We start from the raw sequence: 17,241 nt of genomic DNA on the forward strand, positions 1-17,241 counted from the left end.
GAATGGCAGCAGCGAAGCCGTCGCCAACGGACACGTGGGATGCGACGCTCCCAGGTCCTCCGAGCCGCAACAACTTCGGATCCTCCGATCTCAGCGCCTCCGGTCTCTTGGCCTTCGCTTCTGGCTCCTCCGTCTCCGTCGTTGACTCTCGCTCCCTCCAGCTCGTCTCCACCATCCCTCTCCCTCCTCCTCCCGGCGCCCTCTCCCCCTTCGTCACCTCCGTCCGCTGGATCCCTCTCCCCCTCCCCCGCGATCTCCTCTCCTCCGAGCCCTCCGCCTCCCACCTTCTCCTCGCCGTCGCCGACCGCCACGGCCGTGTCGCCCTCGTTGACTTCCATCTTCGCTCCGTCGTCGTCTGGCTTAATCCCTCCTCCGATCCCAAGCTTGGCGTCCAGGACCTCTGCTGGGTCCAGGCCCGCCGTGATACCCATGTCCTCGCCTCCATTTCCGGCTCTTCCTTTCTCTCTATCTACACCAACGACGGCGTTTTCTGGAAGTACGACTCCGGCTCCGAGTTTCTCTCCTGCCTCCGCCGCGATCCCTATGATTCTCGCCATTTCTGCGTCCTTGGCCTCAAGGGATTCCTCTTGTCCATCAAGGTTCTCGGCGACACTGAGAATGACGTCGTCATCCAGGAGATGCAGATCAACACGGATTCCACTGACCTTCTCAGGCTCGAAAGAGAGGCCGCCACCAATGGCAATGGCAATGGCAATTCCTCCCCTGCTTCCGCTGCCTTTCCTCTCTACTTTGCCAGATTTGCCTTCTCCCCACACTGGAAGAACATACTCTTCGTGACCTTCCCCAGGGAGCTCTTGGTGTTTGATCTCCAGTACGAGACGCCTCTCTCCTCCACCCCCTTACCTCGCGGTTGTGCCAAGTTTATGGATGTCTTGCCGGATCCCAACAAGGAGTTGCTTTATTGTGCTCACCTCGATGGCAGGCTCAGCATTTGGCGTCGCCAACAGTAAGATATCATCGCCCTCCCCTTATTGAAGCAAATCTATGTGCTCTCCTCTCTAACTGTGACAATATGGTTGGAGGTGCTTTAGCTGTTTAGACTATCTTAGGCTTTAGTTTTCAGGGCAATGCTGCTACTTTAGTTATCTGCTTCATTTATTATTTATTTATTTTGGTGCGAATGTTTAGGAAAACTTACTGAAATAGGAAGCTTCCCAAGTTGTATTGGTTCATGTTTGATGGCCCTCGCTAGTCTTTGAGAAAGCTAACCTGTTGAAAATCACAGCAGTCAAAATACGTAATGGGTTTCATAGCTAAGGAACAAGTCAATATCCATATATGGTCATATCTGAACTGTTATACTGTCTAGCTTAGTTTTTATAGTTCTTAGCTTCGTGGTTCAAATTCATGTTATAAACATGACTTTGTATCTTGTTATGTTGATTAAACTGGATATTCTTCTAAACTATTGCTAGTTACATATCATTGCAGAGGAGAACAGGTGCATGTCATGTGTACCATGGAAGAGTTTTTGCCATCTATTGGAATGTCCATCCCTTCTCCCTCAGCTCTGGCTATTCTCCTCAGTCAATCGGATTCCACCATGCAAACTATTACAAAACTTCACCCCGATGGAACTTCCTCTGTGGATTTTGATAACCCATTTGACTTTTACGACGAAAGCCTTCTTGTCTCTAAGACAACTTTTATCTCCCTTTCTGATGACGGTAAAATATGGAAGTGGGTCTTAAGCGCTGAAGGAGTTGAAGATGTTCTGAAAAATGTGTCAGACTTGAACATTGGCTCTGAAGCAGCACATCCTGAAGCACTAGAGAAAAAAGATCCCTCAGATCTGGATGAGGGACTAGTTGTTGCAACTACAAGTCGAAGCAGAGGCCACATATCAACTTCCTCCTTTGGCAAATCAGACCTATCATTTAAGGTTGGTGGCTTGAAGTTTTTTTGTGTTAACTAGTTTGATAATTACTTAATGGTTGCTCTTCCAGAGGATAGAAGTTAGTGTTTCCAGGTTCCTCGTCTTTACGGTAGTGTTTTCATCAATACTTGTTTAGTGACCCTTACTTGTTTTACATCGCTCAATGCAGATCAGCCTGGATGGACAGCTTCAGCTTCTTTCTTCCACAGTCTCTACACTTGCTGTTCCATCTCCTTCTCTTACAGCAACCCTAGCGAGTTAGTTATATTCTCCCTTGTATACTTAATACTGATGGTGTTCCTAGGAATACTAAATTGATTTATTGATTGACGGGTTGATATCAAATGAAGGAGGCGGTAACATTCCTGCAGCAGCTATTCCTCTGGTTGCTTTGGGAACTCAGAACGGAACAATCGATGTTGTTGATGTATCGACAAATGCTGTTGCTGCAAGCACGTCGGTTCATACGGGAGTAGTTAGGGGACTTCGGTGGCTTGGAAACTCAAGATTAGTTTCATTTTCTTATAGTCAGGTGTGCACATAAATTTAAAGTGGATCAAGTTACGTTTCATTGCTTTCTTCTGTTTTCTCGTAGTAGTTTTCAGTTTGGGATTGGTTTCTATCAGGATTAAGAAGATTGTTTGGTTTAGTTTTATTTCCAGTAGCTTAACGAAAAAATTAATAGAATTGAGAACTGGACATCCAACATCATGCATTGTTTTGTGGTTTCAGGTGAATGACAAAAGCAGAGGCTACATAAATAAGCTTGTTGTTACCTGCCTTAGGAGTGGGTTGAATAAACCATTTCGGGATTTACAAAAGCCAGAGCGAACTCCCATAAGAGCTCTTAGAACTTCTTCTTCCGGAAGGTTGAAGTTTAATGTAATTTGGTTTGCTTGAGTAATTGATGTCTATACAATGTAACAAATGGCTTTGTGCACTTCAAGCTACCAGCTTGTCATTGATGGTTTAAGCTTAGAAACAGTGTCTCACTTAGGTATATGAAACATGTTCCATTATGAGATGAAAAATGTAATATGTAGATTATAGAAGATACTGGCTCACTATGTTAAGGATGAGGAACTATTGTAAAAGTAGAAGTAATTACTTGGGCCCAGAGCTTTAGAGACCTCCCCCATGCTAAGAATTTTTTTTTGTCTTGTTGCAGGTATCTTTTAATTCTATTCCGTGATGCTCCTGTAGAAGTTTGGGCAATGACGAAGCATCCAGTCATGGTGAGTGAGCTCAAACCCCGAAGAATATATGCTTTTTCTACGTGACTTAGTACCAATGAGTGATAACAACCTTTTCTTTCTCACATATAAGCTAAGATGTTGACTCATATATTCTGCAACTTTCATCCATATGAATTTTTTTTTTCGTATGTCCATTTACTTTCAAGTTTCAGGTTTCAACTAACACACCCTTGACCAGGTTATGCTTTTTGCACATGAAACTTTAGTAAGGTTGAATAATTTGGCTCATGTTGGCTCTTGAACATCATAATGCCTAATGAGTTATAATATGCTTGAATGATAAATTTGTACCTTTTGAAAATTAGAGGAGGGTCGTTTTAAGCAACTTACTCTCTGTGGCTTCTTTTCTTGCCTCTCCTAGCCTTGTCAATGTCTATTCCAGCAAGAAGAAAATAATGATAATGTGGAGAGTGGGTCAAAACAGGAACTATAAGTGTTCTTAATATATAAATGCGCTTGCATTTGAGGCTTGTTTATATACACGCCAGGTCTAACTTTGGAGTGTTTATTATCTTTTCGAGGTTATGTATTCTAATGTTTGTTTTTCTTTCTTATTGTAGCTTAGATCATTAGCTCTTCCTTTTACCGTCGTAGAATGGACGCTTCCAGCAGTTCCACGCCCAGTTCAAAGCGGTCCGTCCAAGCAATTTCAGCCATCATCTGAAGGAGTAACTGCTTCAGCGGACTCTAGTGAGATATTTATGACTCTAAAACTGTGATATCTTAAACTTAGCCCAGTGTCTGATGTATCTTTTTCTAATGGTCGGTAATTAACATATTTGCAGAGTCGGATGGGTCGCATGAGGAAACTGTAGAGAGTTTTGCATTTGCACTGGTAAACGGTGCCCTTGGAGTATTTGAAGTCCAAGGACGTAGGATTCGAGATTTCAGGTATAGCAGATTGTTCCATTAACTCAATTGTTGTTCTGAAATTTTTATCTCTCCAGTATAAAGATCTTCATTAGTACGTAAACTAGCAATCCCTTATAGGTGCGTTTAATTTCCTTGGCCAAATGCAGATTATATTTTAGGGCTGCTGAAAATTCTGAAATAGTGATTGCACATTATAGCGTACCTTGTCCTTATTCCATTTTGTTCTATGATTTCTCTCTAATGCCATGCGTCACTAAATTCGTTTTTAGAAAAACTGTGAGATAATGATTGGATCTTCGTTGTCCATTTCAGAAAAGTGTTGACATTTCACTGCTTGATAGTTTCTTTCATTCGCTTTCACATGAATCAAAAATCACCTTCTCAGACCTTGATTGCTGTGTAATCTTGCTTCTATATTTACTGACATACATGATCCGCTTCTGTTTCTAGACCAAAGTGGCCATCTACTTCATTTGTTCCTTCAGATGGACTGGTCACCGCCATGGCTTATCGCTTGCCTCACGTGGTTAGTTTCTTTTCACTTTCCAGTTCTTTTTGATTTTTTTTCATGGGAAATCATATTTTACTCTCTTTTTCAGGTTATGGGAGATAGATCAGGAAACATAAGATGGTGGGATGTAACAACTGGACAGTCATCTGCATTTAATAGTCACAGAGACGGAGTACGTAGAATCAAATTCTCACCTGTTGTTGCTGGAGATCGCAGCCGAGGGCGTGTAGCTGTGCTATTTAATGACAATACATTCTCTGTATATGATCTTGTGAGTCCTAAGAGAATTCGCTATTTCCTATTAGTTGGGCACGTCTTGTGTTTTCAAAGCTATCTTACTAATATTCTGCAATTTGAGGAGAAAAGAAGCACAATACTGGCTTTTTATTGATACTTGTTGTTTGAAATATGTCTCGGTCAACCTAAAATATCTGTTTTGACAGTTGCTACTGAATTTTGCTGCAGGATTCACCAGATCCGGTAGCCCAGTCGCTTCTGCAGCCCCAGATTCCTGGCACCCTTGTACTGGAACTTGATTGGTTGCCTCTGAGAACTGATAAAAATGATCCACTCGTTCTATGCATTGCTGGAGCTGATAGCACCTTCCGACTCGTTGAGGTTATAGTGTATGTATACACCAGTTCTTTGTGGAAATTTATTCGTATTCAGAGTCACGTGAATGATTTCAGATTAGGATTAGTTTCTTGTCAACATGTTGATATTGTTCACATAAAGTTTTAAAGTCATTATCTGTTGTTTCTCCCCATATAACTAAAACTGTATAGAATGTCTAAGTTTTTCTACCTTGTCTGTCTAGTTAGGCATGTAATATAGGATCTTGTTACGGATTTGCTATTATTATTGATCCAAGCCTAAGTTGGCTACAATCACTTTTGCTATCTTATTTTTCCAACTTCTTTCTTCTGATTTTTGCAGAAATGAAAAGAAGGGTAGCTTTGTGCCCCAGTCTAAATCTGTAAAGGAGAGATTCCGCCCTATGCCTATGTACTCCCCTATCCTACTTCCTGTACCCCATGCGCTGGTAACTTTCTTTACTTAGGAATACTTCTTGTTTCTGAAGTCTTTGTGGTACTCAGTCTTGGCACACTACTGAAATTATGTACAAGTACTAGTGTCTATAAGCTCAGCCCATATGACCCATGAAAGATTCTGAGAGCAATGTTTCTAAATTATTATGCATGCAGGCACTACGGATGATCTTACAGTTGGGAGTGAAACCATCTTGGTTTAATACTTGTAGCACCAGTTTGGAGAAAAGGCCTCATTTGATCCGTGGAATGGCTTCATCCTCTAAAGATCTTCGGAGCTACATGATTCAGTTACCACCTTTAGGAGACCCTGTAGTGCCAGAGATGCTACTGAAGATACTAGAACCCTATCGGAAAGAAGGTTGTTTTCTCTTTTAGTATAGTATCAGTACCAGACTAACGTCTCTCGTTCTAGGTATCTGTTTCAGTATTCTAGTTCTTACCCTGCTCTAAATTTTGTTCATCCTAGGTTGCTTATTGGATGATGAGAGAGCAAAAATCTATGCTGATGTGGTCAAGAAAGGTTATGCTGCAAGATTTGCTTTTGCGGCTGCAGTTTTTGGTGAAACCTCCGAAGCTTATTTCTGGTTGCAACTGCCTCGGGCCATTCGCCATCTGATGAACAAGCTGATGAGAAAGTCTCCGCAGAAATTTCCTTCCCCTGCTTCGGCCTCAGGAGTTGATGAAGCATCAATGCCGAGTAAAATATCATTTACTGGTTCATCGGCACCTGAAGCCAGGAAGATAGATTCTATGGTCAGTTTCAAAATAATGTTTTTTTTTCATTCTAGCCATTCCCGTCGACGAAATAAGTTCCTTTGCTTAGAGCATTATATGTTCATTTGCAATGTGTTTGTCTATGAACTTATATTACCCATTTCAATGAACAGTGCGATGGTTCACTTAGACTAATGGCTTTTGAGCGAGAAGAATTATGGACACGTGCCAATGAACGTCTTCCTTGGCATGAAAAATTGGAGGGAGAAGATTGCATTCAGAAACAAGTACACGAGTTAGTTTTTCATCTTCAGCTCTTTTCATTTTATTACCTGAAAAGTTTGGTTTATTTTTATATTAGCTCTTGTATGAAGTTGAAACTATATATTTTAGAAGTCTTAAAGCTGAGAGAAACTGTGTCCATCTTGAATCATAACTGAATATGCAACTTTCCAGATGCAAATAGATTTTTCTTTTTCTTTGATATTTATGGTGACGAAGCCAGTGGTATGTTCAAAGCTAGAAAGAAGACTAGAGATCATATGCTTAGATACGCAGTGCATGATTATTTTTGCTACAATAGACTAATGGCAACTGGTATGCGAGAAACAGAGCAATTTGTAAGTTCAAAAAATATTTGGGTCTTATAGAAACAGAGAAATAGCTGGACGAGTCATGCTTTAGACTTTCTAAACACCAATTAACTACTTTAATTATAGTCATGAACTTTGTTCTTGGAAACTAGACCAGAAACTTAAAATTCGAAGTTTTTAGGTTTTAGTTTTCCAATCTGAGTTTACTAGCTTTAGATCTTGCGGTGACAAGTGAATTGCTTTGTGATCAGGCTGATATCAGTTGGAAATTTGGAAGCAGCTGTTAGTTTGTTGCTTACTTCTGCTCCAGATTCTCCATACTTCTATCCAAATGCTCTCCGAGCCGTTGCACTCTCTTCAGCTGTGTCTAAATCTCTTCTCGACCTTGCACTGAAGGTATCTATCTTACGTATTTGATAGTCTTTTGTTTTCTTTAAAAAGAAAAAAGATCCGTTGATAACTTTTGGTGCACACAGGTTGTTGCAGCCAACATGGTAAGGACGGACAATTCGCTCACTGGCACTCATCTTCTATGCGCGGTTGGAAGACATCAAGAAGCTTGTTCACAGGTTAGCTTCGTTGTTTCCTTTGTAATACGAGATATTGTATATTCTTCTGAACTATACTTCGACTAGGATCATCATCTTAGAAACTATTAGGGAGTGTTTTAGCTTTGGTTTAGTAAACAGTGGGCAACACATTAAATACATTAATAATATTTCAGCTACAAGATTCTGGGCGATGGACAGATGCTGCTACCTTGGCTGCCACACATTTAGAAGGATCGGATTATGCCAGGTAATTTCTTTTACCGTTTCATTCTCCCTCGAATCTGACTGATTTTTATTCCCTAGAATTGGTGTTGGTAATTATTGTGATCTCGTCCCCCCCCCCCCCCCCTCGCTTTAACAATTATCTCTCTCTACTCAGGGTATTGCAGAGGTGGGCTGATCATGTTCTCCACGCGGAGCACAATGTGTGGAGGTACCGAATCATACTTACTTTGTTAATACTGTTCAATTGAAAAATAAAAAGAGGGGACATAGTTTCATCTTAAAGAAGAAGAGATCACATAATGACAAAAGAAAGTACTTTTATATCGATGTAGGGCACTTATCTTATATGTGGCCGCTGGTTCCCTGCAAGAGGCGCTTGCAGCTCTCAAGGAGGTGCAACAGCCGGACACAGTAGCCATGTTTGTGCTGGCCTGTAACGAGATCCATTCAGAAATCGTAAACGAGCTATCAAGCCAAGACGAAGAGTCTACTGGGGAATTAGGCACAGTAATGACGGATCTGCCAGGTCTAGAACCAGAGAAGGAAGAAGTAGCAGCGGTTTGCGAATACTTTCAGCAGTACCAGAGAAAGTTGGTGCACTTGTGCATGGACTCACAGCCCTACGCAGACTGATCATACAAGTAGTAGAGGGGATTTTTTTTTTGAAGAAAAATGATGAAAAACAGGTTTTGGTATTCAGATAAAAAAAGATTACTACTACAGTTGTGTATGTTGTATCCTTAAAACACATGTTCATAGCTGTTTTTGTGTAAAATTGATTTTAAGACTCGGACAAATTTTCCCTGCCTGTTTGGGCATTACTTCATCCTGTTTCGTTTTGAGAAGAGATGAAGCATATACTATAGGCATTTCGTTGACAGACTATATATTTAGATTTCGAGTTATCTAACGCCTCCTCGCACCTATATTTTTCCCAAGCTATCTCTTCTTCCTCTCGTTGGTTAGTCCGTTTCCTTGTTATTCTCTTACGATGTTCGGAGGGTTTTCTCCGATTGTTGTTGATGCTTATTTTTTGAATTGGATCTGCATAGGTTTAGCTAATAATGTGTAGATGACCAATACTCACTGTTTGCTTATCGTCTTTGATTACTATTATTATACCAATCCAACTCTTTGTTGCTCGTTTTGTAATTTGTCTCGTTTCGTAAGATTTAATGTTTGCTTGATGTTATACCACTTTCCTTGTACCACATTATTTTTAATGAAATGTAGTAGGAAAGTGGTAGTTTTGATTGGATCACATTATTTTTGGTAACTTGTTTTGTATATTCTTGTTTTCGCCTATATGTGTTAACATTTTTTTGATAACTTGATGCAAATATGATTTTATTTAGGATTGAACACAAATTTTAATTTTTCCTCTTTATACTTCTCAGCAGATGATTAGGATCTATTTTGGTATTAAAGTATGTTTGCACGATGGAAGAGTCAGGTGAGCACATTGTTGCTGGTGCTGAAGAACTTCATCTTGAGATTTGTCAGTCATGGACATTAAACCCTTTTTAAAAGTTATGGATGTTTCTTCAATGTTTTCAACCTTTTCAATTATCTCTTCAATCTCTCCAACCATACATATATCTGTTTTGAGACCAATTTTGTCAAGATGAACTGCAAACCCATGTACTTACTAAACCCGAAATTGACATGTTCTTAACATAAACAACTTACCCATCTTTTATATATGAGCTCAGCCGTTCTGGGGTTTTAGCCGTCGTTGATGTCTGGATTACAACATGCTCTCCATATTTACAAATCTTAGAAAACCCTCTTTGGAGTTCATCTTCCATAATTTCATAAAACCGAACAATTATTAACATACCTTCTCCAAAAACTTGAGTTCTTTGAGATTTCAGATTATGAATTTTCTTTCTAATAACTCGTGTTTGTCGCAGAGAAAAGAGGAAGAATGGTTAAAAGCTTTACTTGATCACAATTACAAAAAGACATCGTAGTCTTGTGTTAGAAGGCAAACAAATGTTATTTTACTGTCCATATCGAATCCACTTATCGGCTTTGCGCTATGACTAATTTAGGTTTAACGATTGACTAACTAAATGTTAGTCAAATTAGGTTTTGCTTAACGGAAAGGAGTTCGGATTGGACATTTAAATTAAAATAGAATTGGGGTTGTATTTAAAGCAAATTGTTTGGATCTAACTAGGTCATTTTCCCACTATAGTTGTGTATGTTGTACTCTTGAAACACATGCTCATAGTTATTTTTGTGTAAAATTAATTTTATTGACCGGATAAATTTTTTCTGCATGTATGAACATATTGTTTTCGTTTTAAAAAAGAGCGAAAAAACTTTTAGTGAAATGAGTTTAAATGTCAATTAGCAGATGTTGAGGACTTTTAGATAAAACAAAGAAGTAGGGAATGGGTATAAAGACATGAAAGTTGTAAGAGGAGATTTAAATGTCAAATAAAAGTAGGTGAGGTCTTTTATATAAATAATAAATAGCTAAAGGGTCTAAAACATGAAAGTTGTGTGTTTAGATGACAAATAAGAGAAATGGAGGTCGATGTAAAAAAAAAAAAAAAAGAGAAATGGACGCCTTTTAAAAAAAAAAAAAAAAGAAATAGCAAGAGGACAGGTTTTCATTGTCAATATAAAAATAATATGTAGACAAAAAAGTGACGGTCTCTGTCTTTCTCTCTCCAATAAATAAAAACAAAATTAAAAACAAAAGTGGTTAGGGATCGGAGTCGGGCCCTGCTGGTAGGAATCTCTCCGGTGAAGATGTCGCAACCAGACTTCAGTCTGTCGGACGAGATTCTGGCGGTGATCCCAACGGACCCTTATGAACAACTGGATCTAGCAAGGAAGATCACGTCAATGGCCATCGCTTCAAGGGTCTCCAATCTAGAGTCCCAAGTCTCCGTCCTCACGCAGAAGCTTCGTGACAAGGATAAGCTTATCGATGATCTCGAGGGAAGAGCATCTTCCTTTGAAAGACTATACCACGAGGCTGGTTCCTCCCTGAAGAACGCCCTCGACGAAAATGTAAGAATTAATCAAATCACACTAGTTGTTGACTTTGATCAGGCTGCCAATTTTTAATATTGGGGTTATGTTTGTAAATGTGAAAGATGAAACTAAGACAAGAGCGAGATTCGCTGGCCATCACTGCCAAGAAACTCGGTCGTGATTATGCAAAGGTTCCCCTCCTATCCTATCTTTTACACATACTGTTAGGGATGATTGATTATTATTTATGATTCAATTACTTGTCATTATTTTGTAGCTGGAAGCATTCAAGAGACAATTGATGCAGTCTTTGAATGATGAGAATCCATCGGTATGCTCACTCCTTTCTCTTTTTTTTTTTTATCGACCACAATCTCATCTTACATACTTATTTGTATTCTTACAGCAAATCGACAGCACTGATGTCAGAGACAAAGGTATTCTAAGCTTGTTCGCATTCACGCTAAGCTCTTTTTGTTTTTCATTTAAGAGGTTGTCTGTCTCGTCAATGAAATGATTGTTCTCTCATGTTATTTGCTCTCTGTAGATGAGAATTCAAATGGCTTATCCACCCTCGATTCTTTCTCCAACAACAACAACCAAGGTAATGTATGTTTAAATGATTTGTTCATGCTCACCATCAACACACATCTAACAGTGTTTCTTCTTCTTCTTATGTATAAAATAAATGGTTTAATCATGAAACAGGTTTAAGGCAAAGAGCCTCTTTGACTCCGCCCGGGTTAACTCCTAGCGGAACGCCAAAGATGGTTTCGGCCGGTGGATCTCCGAGAAGCTACTCTGCTGCATCATCGCCTAAGCTCTTCTCAGGAGCCGCATCTCCAACAGCTTCACAGTATGATCATATACGCATGTGGTCCTCATCAAGCCAGCAATCTTCTGTACCAAACTCTCCTCCTCGCTCACATTCTACTTCAGGTCAATATTCCCTAATTGTTTTTCCTCTGTTCTCAATCATTATTATATATAGATATATGTCTCATTGTCTTTAATTATACAGCTCGCCATGCGAGGATTGATGGGAAAGAGTTCTTTAGACAAGCCAGGTATGTTAAGATTGTTACATAAATGTTTTACTAGAGGTAGTAGCTAGATAAGAAGAGGGAATGGTTGTGCAGGAGCCGTTTGTCTTACGAGCAGTTCAGCGCATTCCTGGCTAACATCAAGGAACTTAACGCTCGGAAGCAGAGCCGTGAGGTAAATAGTTAAGCTGACAAGTGTGTCTTTTTGTATTATATGAATTAGAAACGAAAAAAGGAAAATCATATCATCTTCAATCTCCATCCCCCTTAGGAAACATTGAGGAAGTCGGAGGAGATATTCGGGACGGAGAACAATGATCTTTACATATCCTTTAAAGGACTTCTCACAAGCGGCCGTTGATCTATATAATATGATAACCACCATCAGGCCCATCAACACCATCACCAACAACAACCTTTTTTAGCTTCTTCTTTGGACATACACCACAGCTTTGAATGTGATCTCACTCTTTCATTCTTCTTCTCATGACCAATTTAGTCATGGCTGATTTCAATAAGAAGATTCATTTTGTAATGAATATTCAATGAGGTAGATGATCTTAAATGTATTTTTATTAAGAGAAGACAAAAGATGGGGAACATATCAAAGCAAAGTTAGACAACCTTGAATGAATATTTAGATGACTATCAAATACTGGATGCTTAACTTAACACACACAATAGTGGCCGAAGAAGGGAAAGGTTCCATGTGAATGGTACTTGCACATGGGTTAGTCGATCCTAAGAGTCAGGGAAAACCCGTCTGATAGCGCTTATGTGCGAACTTCGAAAGAGGATCTGGTTAAAATTCCGGAACCGGGACATGACAGTTGACGGCAAGGTTAGGGAGTCTCGGCGGGAATTCCGGAAAGAGTTATTTTTCTGTTTAACAGCCTGCCCACCCTGGAAACGGCTTAGCCGGAGGTAGGGTCCAGCGGCTGGAAGAGCACCGCACGTCGCGTGGTGTCCGGTGCATTCCCGGTGGCCCTTGAAAATCCAGAGGACCGAGTGCCCGGTCGTACTCATAACCGCATCAGGTCTCCAAGGTGAACATCCTCTCGTCGATGGAACAATGTAGGCAAGGAAAGTCGGCAAAATGAATCCGTAACTTCGGAAAAAAGATTGGCTCTGAGGGCTAGGCTCGAGGGTCCCAGTTCTGAACCCGTTGACTGTTGGCGGCTGCTTGAGACGCTAACGTGACGAGAGCGGACCGCCTCGTGTCGGCAGGGGGGACGGACTGGTCAAATCTTAAGCTGACAGAGACAACAACGGAGACAACAATTCTTAAGCTCACAGAGGTTTGAAACCTTTGTTGTCTCCGTTGTTCTAGAGAATAACGATTTTATAGTGGTTCGTCCACCAATTTTGGGAGTATTATGAAGTTTTCCAAAATTAATTGACAATAAAATAAAACGATGTACATGTACCATGAAAAAGAATTTAATATATATTAATACAAATTTAGAATGTGTTTAGAAATTTTAAAACAACACTAAAGATCATAGGCTTGAGTACATAGAGCATTTACCAAAAGTTTAAATATTTTCGTAGGTATTAACATAGATTTTTTGAGAAAAATTCAAAAATATGAAAACACTGTTTTAATGCATAGTTGCATCATTCACTAACATATGATGAATGTCAAAGAGGTTTGAAACTTTTGTTGTCTCTGTTTCTCTATAAAATAGCGATTTTATAGTGCCATTTTAAGGAGTATTATGAAATTTTAAAAAACTAATTGGCAAAAAATTAAAACGATGCCCATGTACAACAAAATAGAGTTTAATATACATTAATACAAATGTAGAATGTGTTAAGAAATTTTAAAACAACACTAAAGATCATATGCTTTGGTATATAGAGAATATACTGAAAAATTCAATATTTTTATAGAGGTTACACATAGATTTTGAGAAAAATTCAAAAAATATGAAAATATTGCTTTAATGCATTGTTGCATCCTTCACTAACATATAATGAAGGCCAAAGAGGTTTGGAACTTTTGTTGTCTCCGTTTCTTTTTAAAATAGCGATTTAATAGTGGTTAGTCCACCAATTTAGGGAGTATTATGAAATTTTACTAAATTAATTGACAAAAAATTAAAACGATATCCATGTACAATGAAAGAGAGTTTAATATACATTAATAAAAATGTAAAATGTGTTTAGAAATTTTAAAACAACACTAAAGATCATAGGCTTCAGTATACAGAGAATTTACTGAAAAACTTAATATTTTTGTAGGGGTTGACACATAAATTTAGAGAAAAATAAAAAATATGAAAATACAGTTTAAATGCATAGTTGTATCCTTCACTAACATATGATGAATGTCAAAGATGTTAGGAACTTTTGTTGTCTCTGTTTCTCTATAAAATAGCGATTTTATAGTGGTTAGTCTACCAATTTAGGGAGTATAATGAAATTTTACAAAATTAATTGACGAAAAATTAAAATGATGCCCATATACAACGAAAGAGAGTTTAATATACATTAATAAAAATGTAGAATATGATTAAAAATTTTAAAACAACACTAAAGATTATAGTTTTTTATATAAAGAATTTACTGAAATATTCAATATTTTCGAAGGGGTTAACACACAGATTTTGAAAAAAAATCAAAAATATGAAAATACTGTTTTAATGCATATTTGCATCCTTCACTAACATATGATAAAGGTCAAAGAGGTTTGAAACTTTTGTTGTCTCCCTTTCTGTATAAAATAGTGATTTTATAGTGGTTAGTCCACCAATTTAGGGAGTATTAAAATTTTTTACTAAATTAATTGACCAAAAAATTAAAACGATACCCATGTACAACGAAAGAGAGTTTAATATATATTATAATACAAATGTAAAATGTGTTTCGAAATTTTAAAACAACAGTAAAGATCACATGCTTCAATATATAGAGCATTTATCGAAAAACTCAATATTTTCGTAGGGGGTTAACACATAGATTTTGAGAAAAATTCAAAAATATGAAAATACTGTTTTAATTCATAGTTGCATGCTTCACTAACATATGATGAAGGTCAAAGAGGTTTGAAATTTTTGTCGTCTCCGTTTCTCTATAAAATAGCGATTTTATAGTGGTTAATCCACCAATTTAGGGAGTATTATGAAGTTTTACTAAATTAATTAACAAAAAATTAAAACGATGTCTATGTACCATGAAAGAGAGTTTAATATACATTAATTCAAATGTTGAATGTGTTTAGAAATTTTAAAACAACACTAAAATCATAGGCTTCAATGTATAGAGAATTTACTAAAAAATTCAATATTTTCGTAGGGGTTAACACATAGATTTTGAGACAAATTCAAAAATATGAAAATATTATTTTAATGCATAGTTGCATCATTCACTAACATATGATGAAGGTCAAAGAGGTTATGAACTTTTGTTATCTTCGTTTCTCTATAAAATAGCGATTTCATAGTGGTTAGTCCACCAATTTAGGGAGTATTAAGACATTTTACTAAATTAATTGACAAAAAATTAAAACGATACCCATGTACAACGAAATAGAGTTTAATATACACTATAAAACAAATGTAAAATGTGTTTAGAAATTTTAAAATAACACAAAAGATCATAGACTTCAGTATATAGAGAATTTACCAAAAAATTCAATATTTTCGTAGGGATTAACACATAGATTTTGAAAAAAAATCAAAAATTTAAAAATACTATTTTAATGCATAGTTGCATCCTTCACCAACATATGATGAAGGTCAAAGAGGTTTGGAACCTTTGTTAGTCTCTGTTTTTCTAGACAATAGCGATTTTATAGTGGTTAGTCCACCAATTTAGGAAGTATTATGAAGTTTTACAAAATTAATTGACAAAAAATTAAAATGATACCCATGTACAACGAAATAGAGTTTAATATACATTATAAAACAAATGTAAAATGTGTTTAGAAATTTTAAAAGAACACTAAAGATTATAGGCTTCAGTATATAGAGAATTTACTGAAAAATTCAATATTTTCGTAGGGGTTAACACACAGATTTTGAGAAAAATTCAAAAATATGAAAATAATGTTTTAATGCATATTTGCATTCTTCACTAACATATGATGAATGTCAAAGAGGTTAGGAACTTTGGTTATCTTCGTTTCTCTATAAAATAGCAATTTTATAGTGGTTAGTCCATCAATTTAAGAAGTATTATGAACTTTTACAAAATTAATTGACAAAAATTTTAAACGATGCACATGTACAACGAAAGAGAGTTTTAATGCATTATTACAAATGTAGAATGTGTTTAGAAATTTTAAAACAACACTAAAGATCATATACTTTTGTATATAGAGCATTTATTGAAATATTCAATATTTTTGAAGGGAACCCACAGATTTTGAAAAAAAATTCAAAAATATGAAAATAGTGTTTTAATGCATATTTGCATTCTTCTCCAACATATGATGAAGGTCAAAGAAGATTGACACTTTTGTTGTCTCCGTTTCTCTATAAAATAGTGATTTTATAGTGGTTAGTCCACCAATTTAGGAAGTATTAAGAAATTTTACAAAATTAATTGACAAAAAATTAAAACGATACCATGTACAACAAAATAGAGTTTAATATAAATTATAATACAAATGTAAAATGTGTTTAAAAATTTTAATAGAACACCAAAGATCATAGGCTTTAGTATATAGAGCATTTATCGAAAAACTCAATATTTTCGTAGGGGTTAACACATAGATTTTGAGAAAAATTCAAAAATATGAAAATACTATTTTAATACATAGTTTCATCCTTCACTAACATATGATGAAGGTCAAAGAAGTTTGGAACCTTTGTTGTCTCCGTTTTTCTAGAGAATAGCAATTTTATAGTGGTTAGTCCACCAATTTAGGAAGTATTATGAGGTTTTACTAAATTAATTGACAAAAAATTAAAACGATGTCCATGTACCATGAAAGAGAGTTTAATATACATTAATACAAATATTTAATGTGTTTAAAATTTTTAAAACAACACTAAAGATCATAGGCTTAGTATATAGAGAATTTACTGAAAAATTCAATATTTTCGTAGGGGTTAACACACAGATTTTAAGAAAAATTCAAAAATATGAAAATAATGTTTTAATGCATATTTTCATTTTTCACTAACATATGATGAAGGTTAAAGAGGTTTGGAACTTTTGTTGTCTCTGTTTCTCAATAAATTAGTGATTTTATAGTGGTTAGTCCATCTTCGTAGTTTGACCAAAAAAAAAAATAGTGGTTAGTCCACCAATTTAGGGAGTATTATGAAATTTTACTAAATTAATTGACAAAATATTAAAACGATGACCATGTACAACGAAAGAGAGTTTAATATACATTAATACAAATGTAGAATGTGTTTAGAAATTTTAAAACAACACTTAAGATCATAGACTTTTGTATATAGAGCATTTATTGAAATATTCATTATTTTCGTAGGGGTTAACACATAGATTTTGAGAAAAATTCAAAAATGTGAAAATACTGTTTTAATGCATAGTTGCATCCTTCACTGACATATGATGAAA

The 17,241-nt window shown here is 36.7% G+C and overlaps 2 protein-coding genes across 3 annotated transcripts; both read left to right on the plus strand.

The window, feature by feature from the left end:
* The first annotated feature begins 2 nt into the window (after positions 1-2).
* Positions 3-8,577, plus strand: LOC103849053 (WD repeat-containing protein 11). The gene is made up of 20 exons (XM_009125871.3): positions 3-967; positions 1,453-1,903; positions 2,067-2,154; positions 2,248-2,429; positions 2,630-2,766; positions 3,066-3,132; positions 3,714-3,843; positions 3,939-4,044; positions 4,477-4,552; positions 4,626-4,808; positions 5,003-5,163; positions 5,474-5,579; positions 5,743-5,947; positions 6,056-6,342; positions 6,477-6,598; positions 7,148-7,292; positions 7,373-7,465; positions 7,621-7,694; positions 7,827-7,880; positions 8,005-8,577. Exons 1-20 carry the CDS (start codon positions 3-5, stop codon positions 8,303-8,305), a joined length of 3,933 nt encoding a protein of 1,310 aa, XP_009124119.1. The 3' UTR covers positions 8,306-8,577.
* Positions 8,578-9,726: 1,149 nt separating this feature from the next.
* On the plus strand, positions 9,727-12,329 carry LOC103849052 (uncharacterized protein At4g15545). 2 transcript variants are annotated; one of them, XM_009125870.3, is made up of 9 exons: positions 9,890-10,699; positions 10,786-10,854; positions 10,941-10,994; positions 11,070-11,100; positions 11,211-11,267; positions 11,372-11,602; positions 11,685-11,730; positions 11,803-11,881; positions 11,978-12,329. In XM_009125870.3, the coding sequence occupies exons 1-9, from the start codon at positions 10,436-10,438 to the stop codon at positions 12,065-12,067; spliced, it is 921 nt and encodes a 306-aa protein (XP_009124118.1). In that variant the 5' UTR covers positions 9,890-10,435; the 3' UTR covers positions 12,068-12,329. The 2 variants fall into 2 exon arrangements, with proteins under 2 accessions (XP_033128176.1, XP_009124118.1); XM_033272285.1 differs by having other exon boundaries at positions 9,727-10,699; positions 10,941-11,100.
* Positions 12,330-17,241: the final 4,912 nt, after the last annotated feature.

The sequence above is a fragment of the Brassica rapa genome, chromosome A06, assembly GCF_000309985.2.
Source record: "Brassica rapa cultivar Chiifu-401-42 chromosome A06, CAAS_Brap_v3.01, whole genome shotgun sequence".
Taxonomy (NCBI): Eukaryota; Viridiplantae; Streptophyta; class Magnoliopsida; order Brassicales; family Brassicaceae; genus Brassica; species Brassica rapa.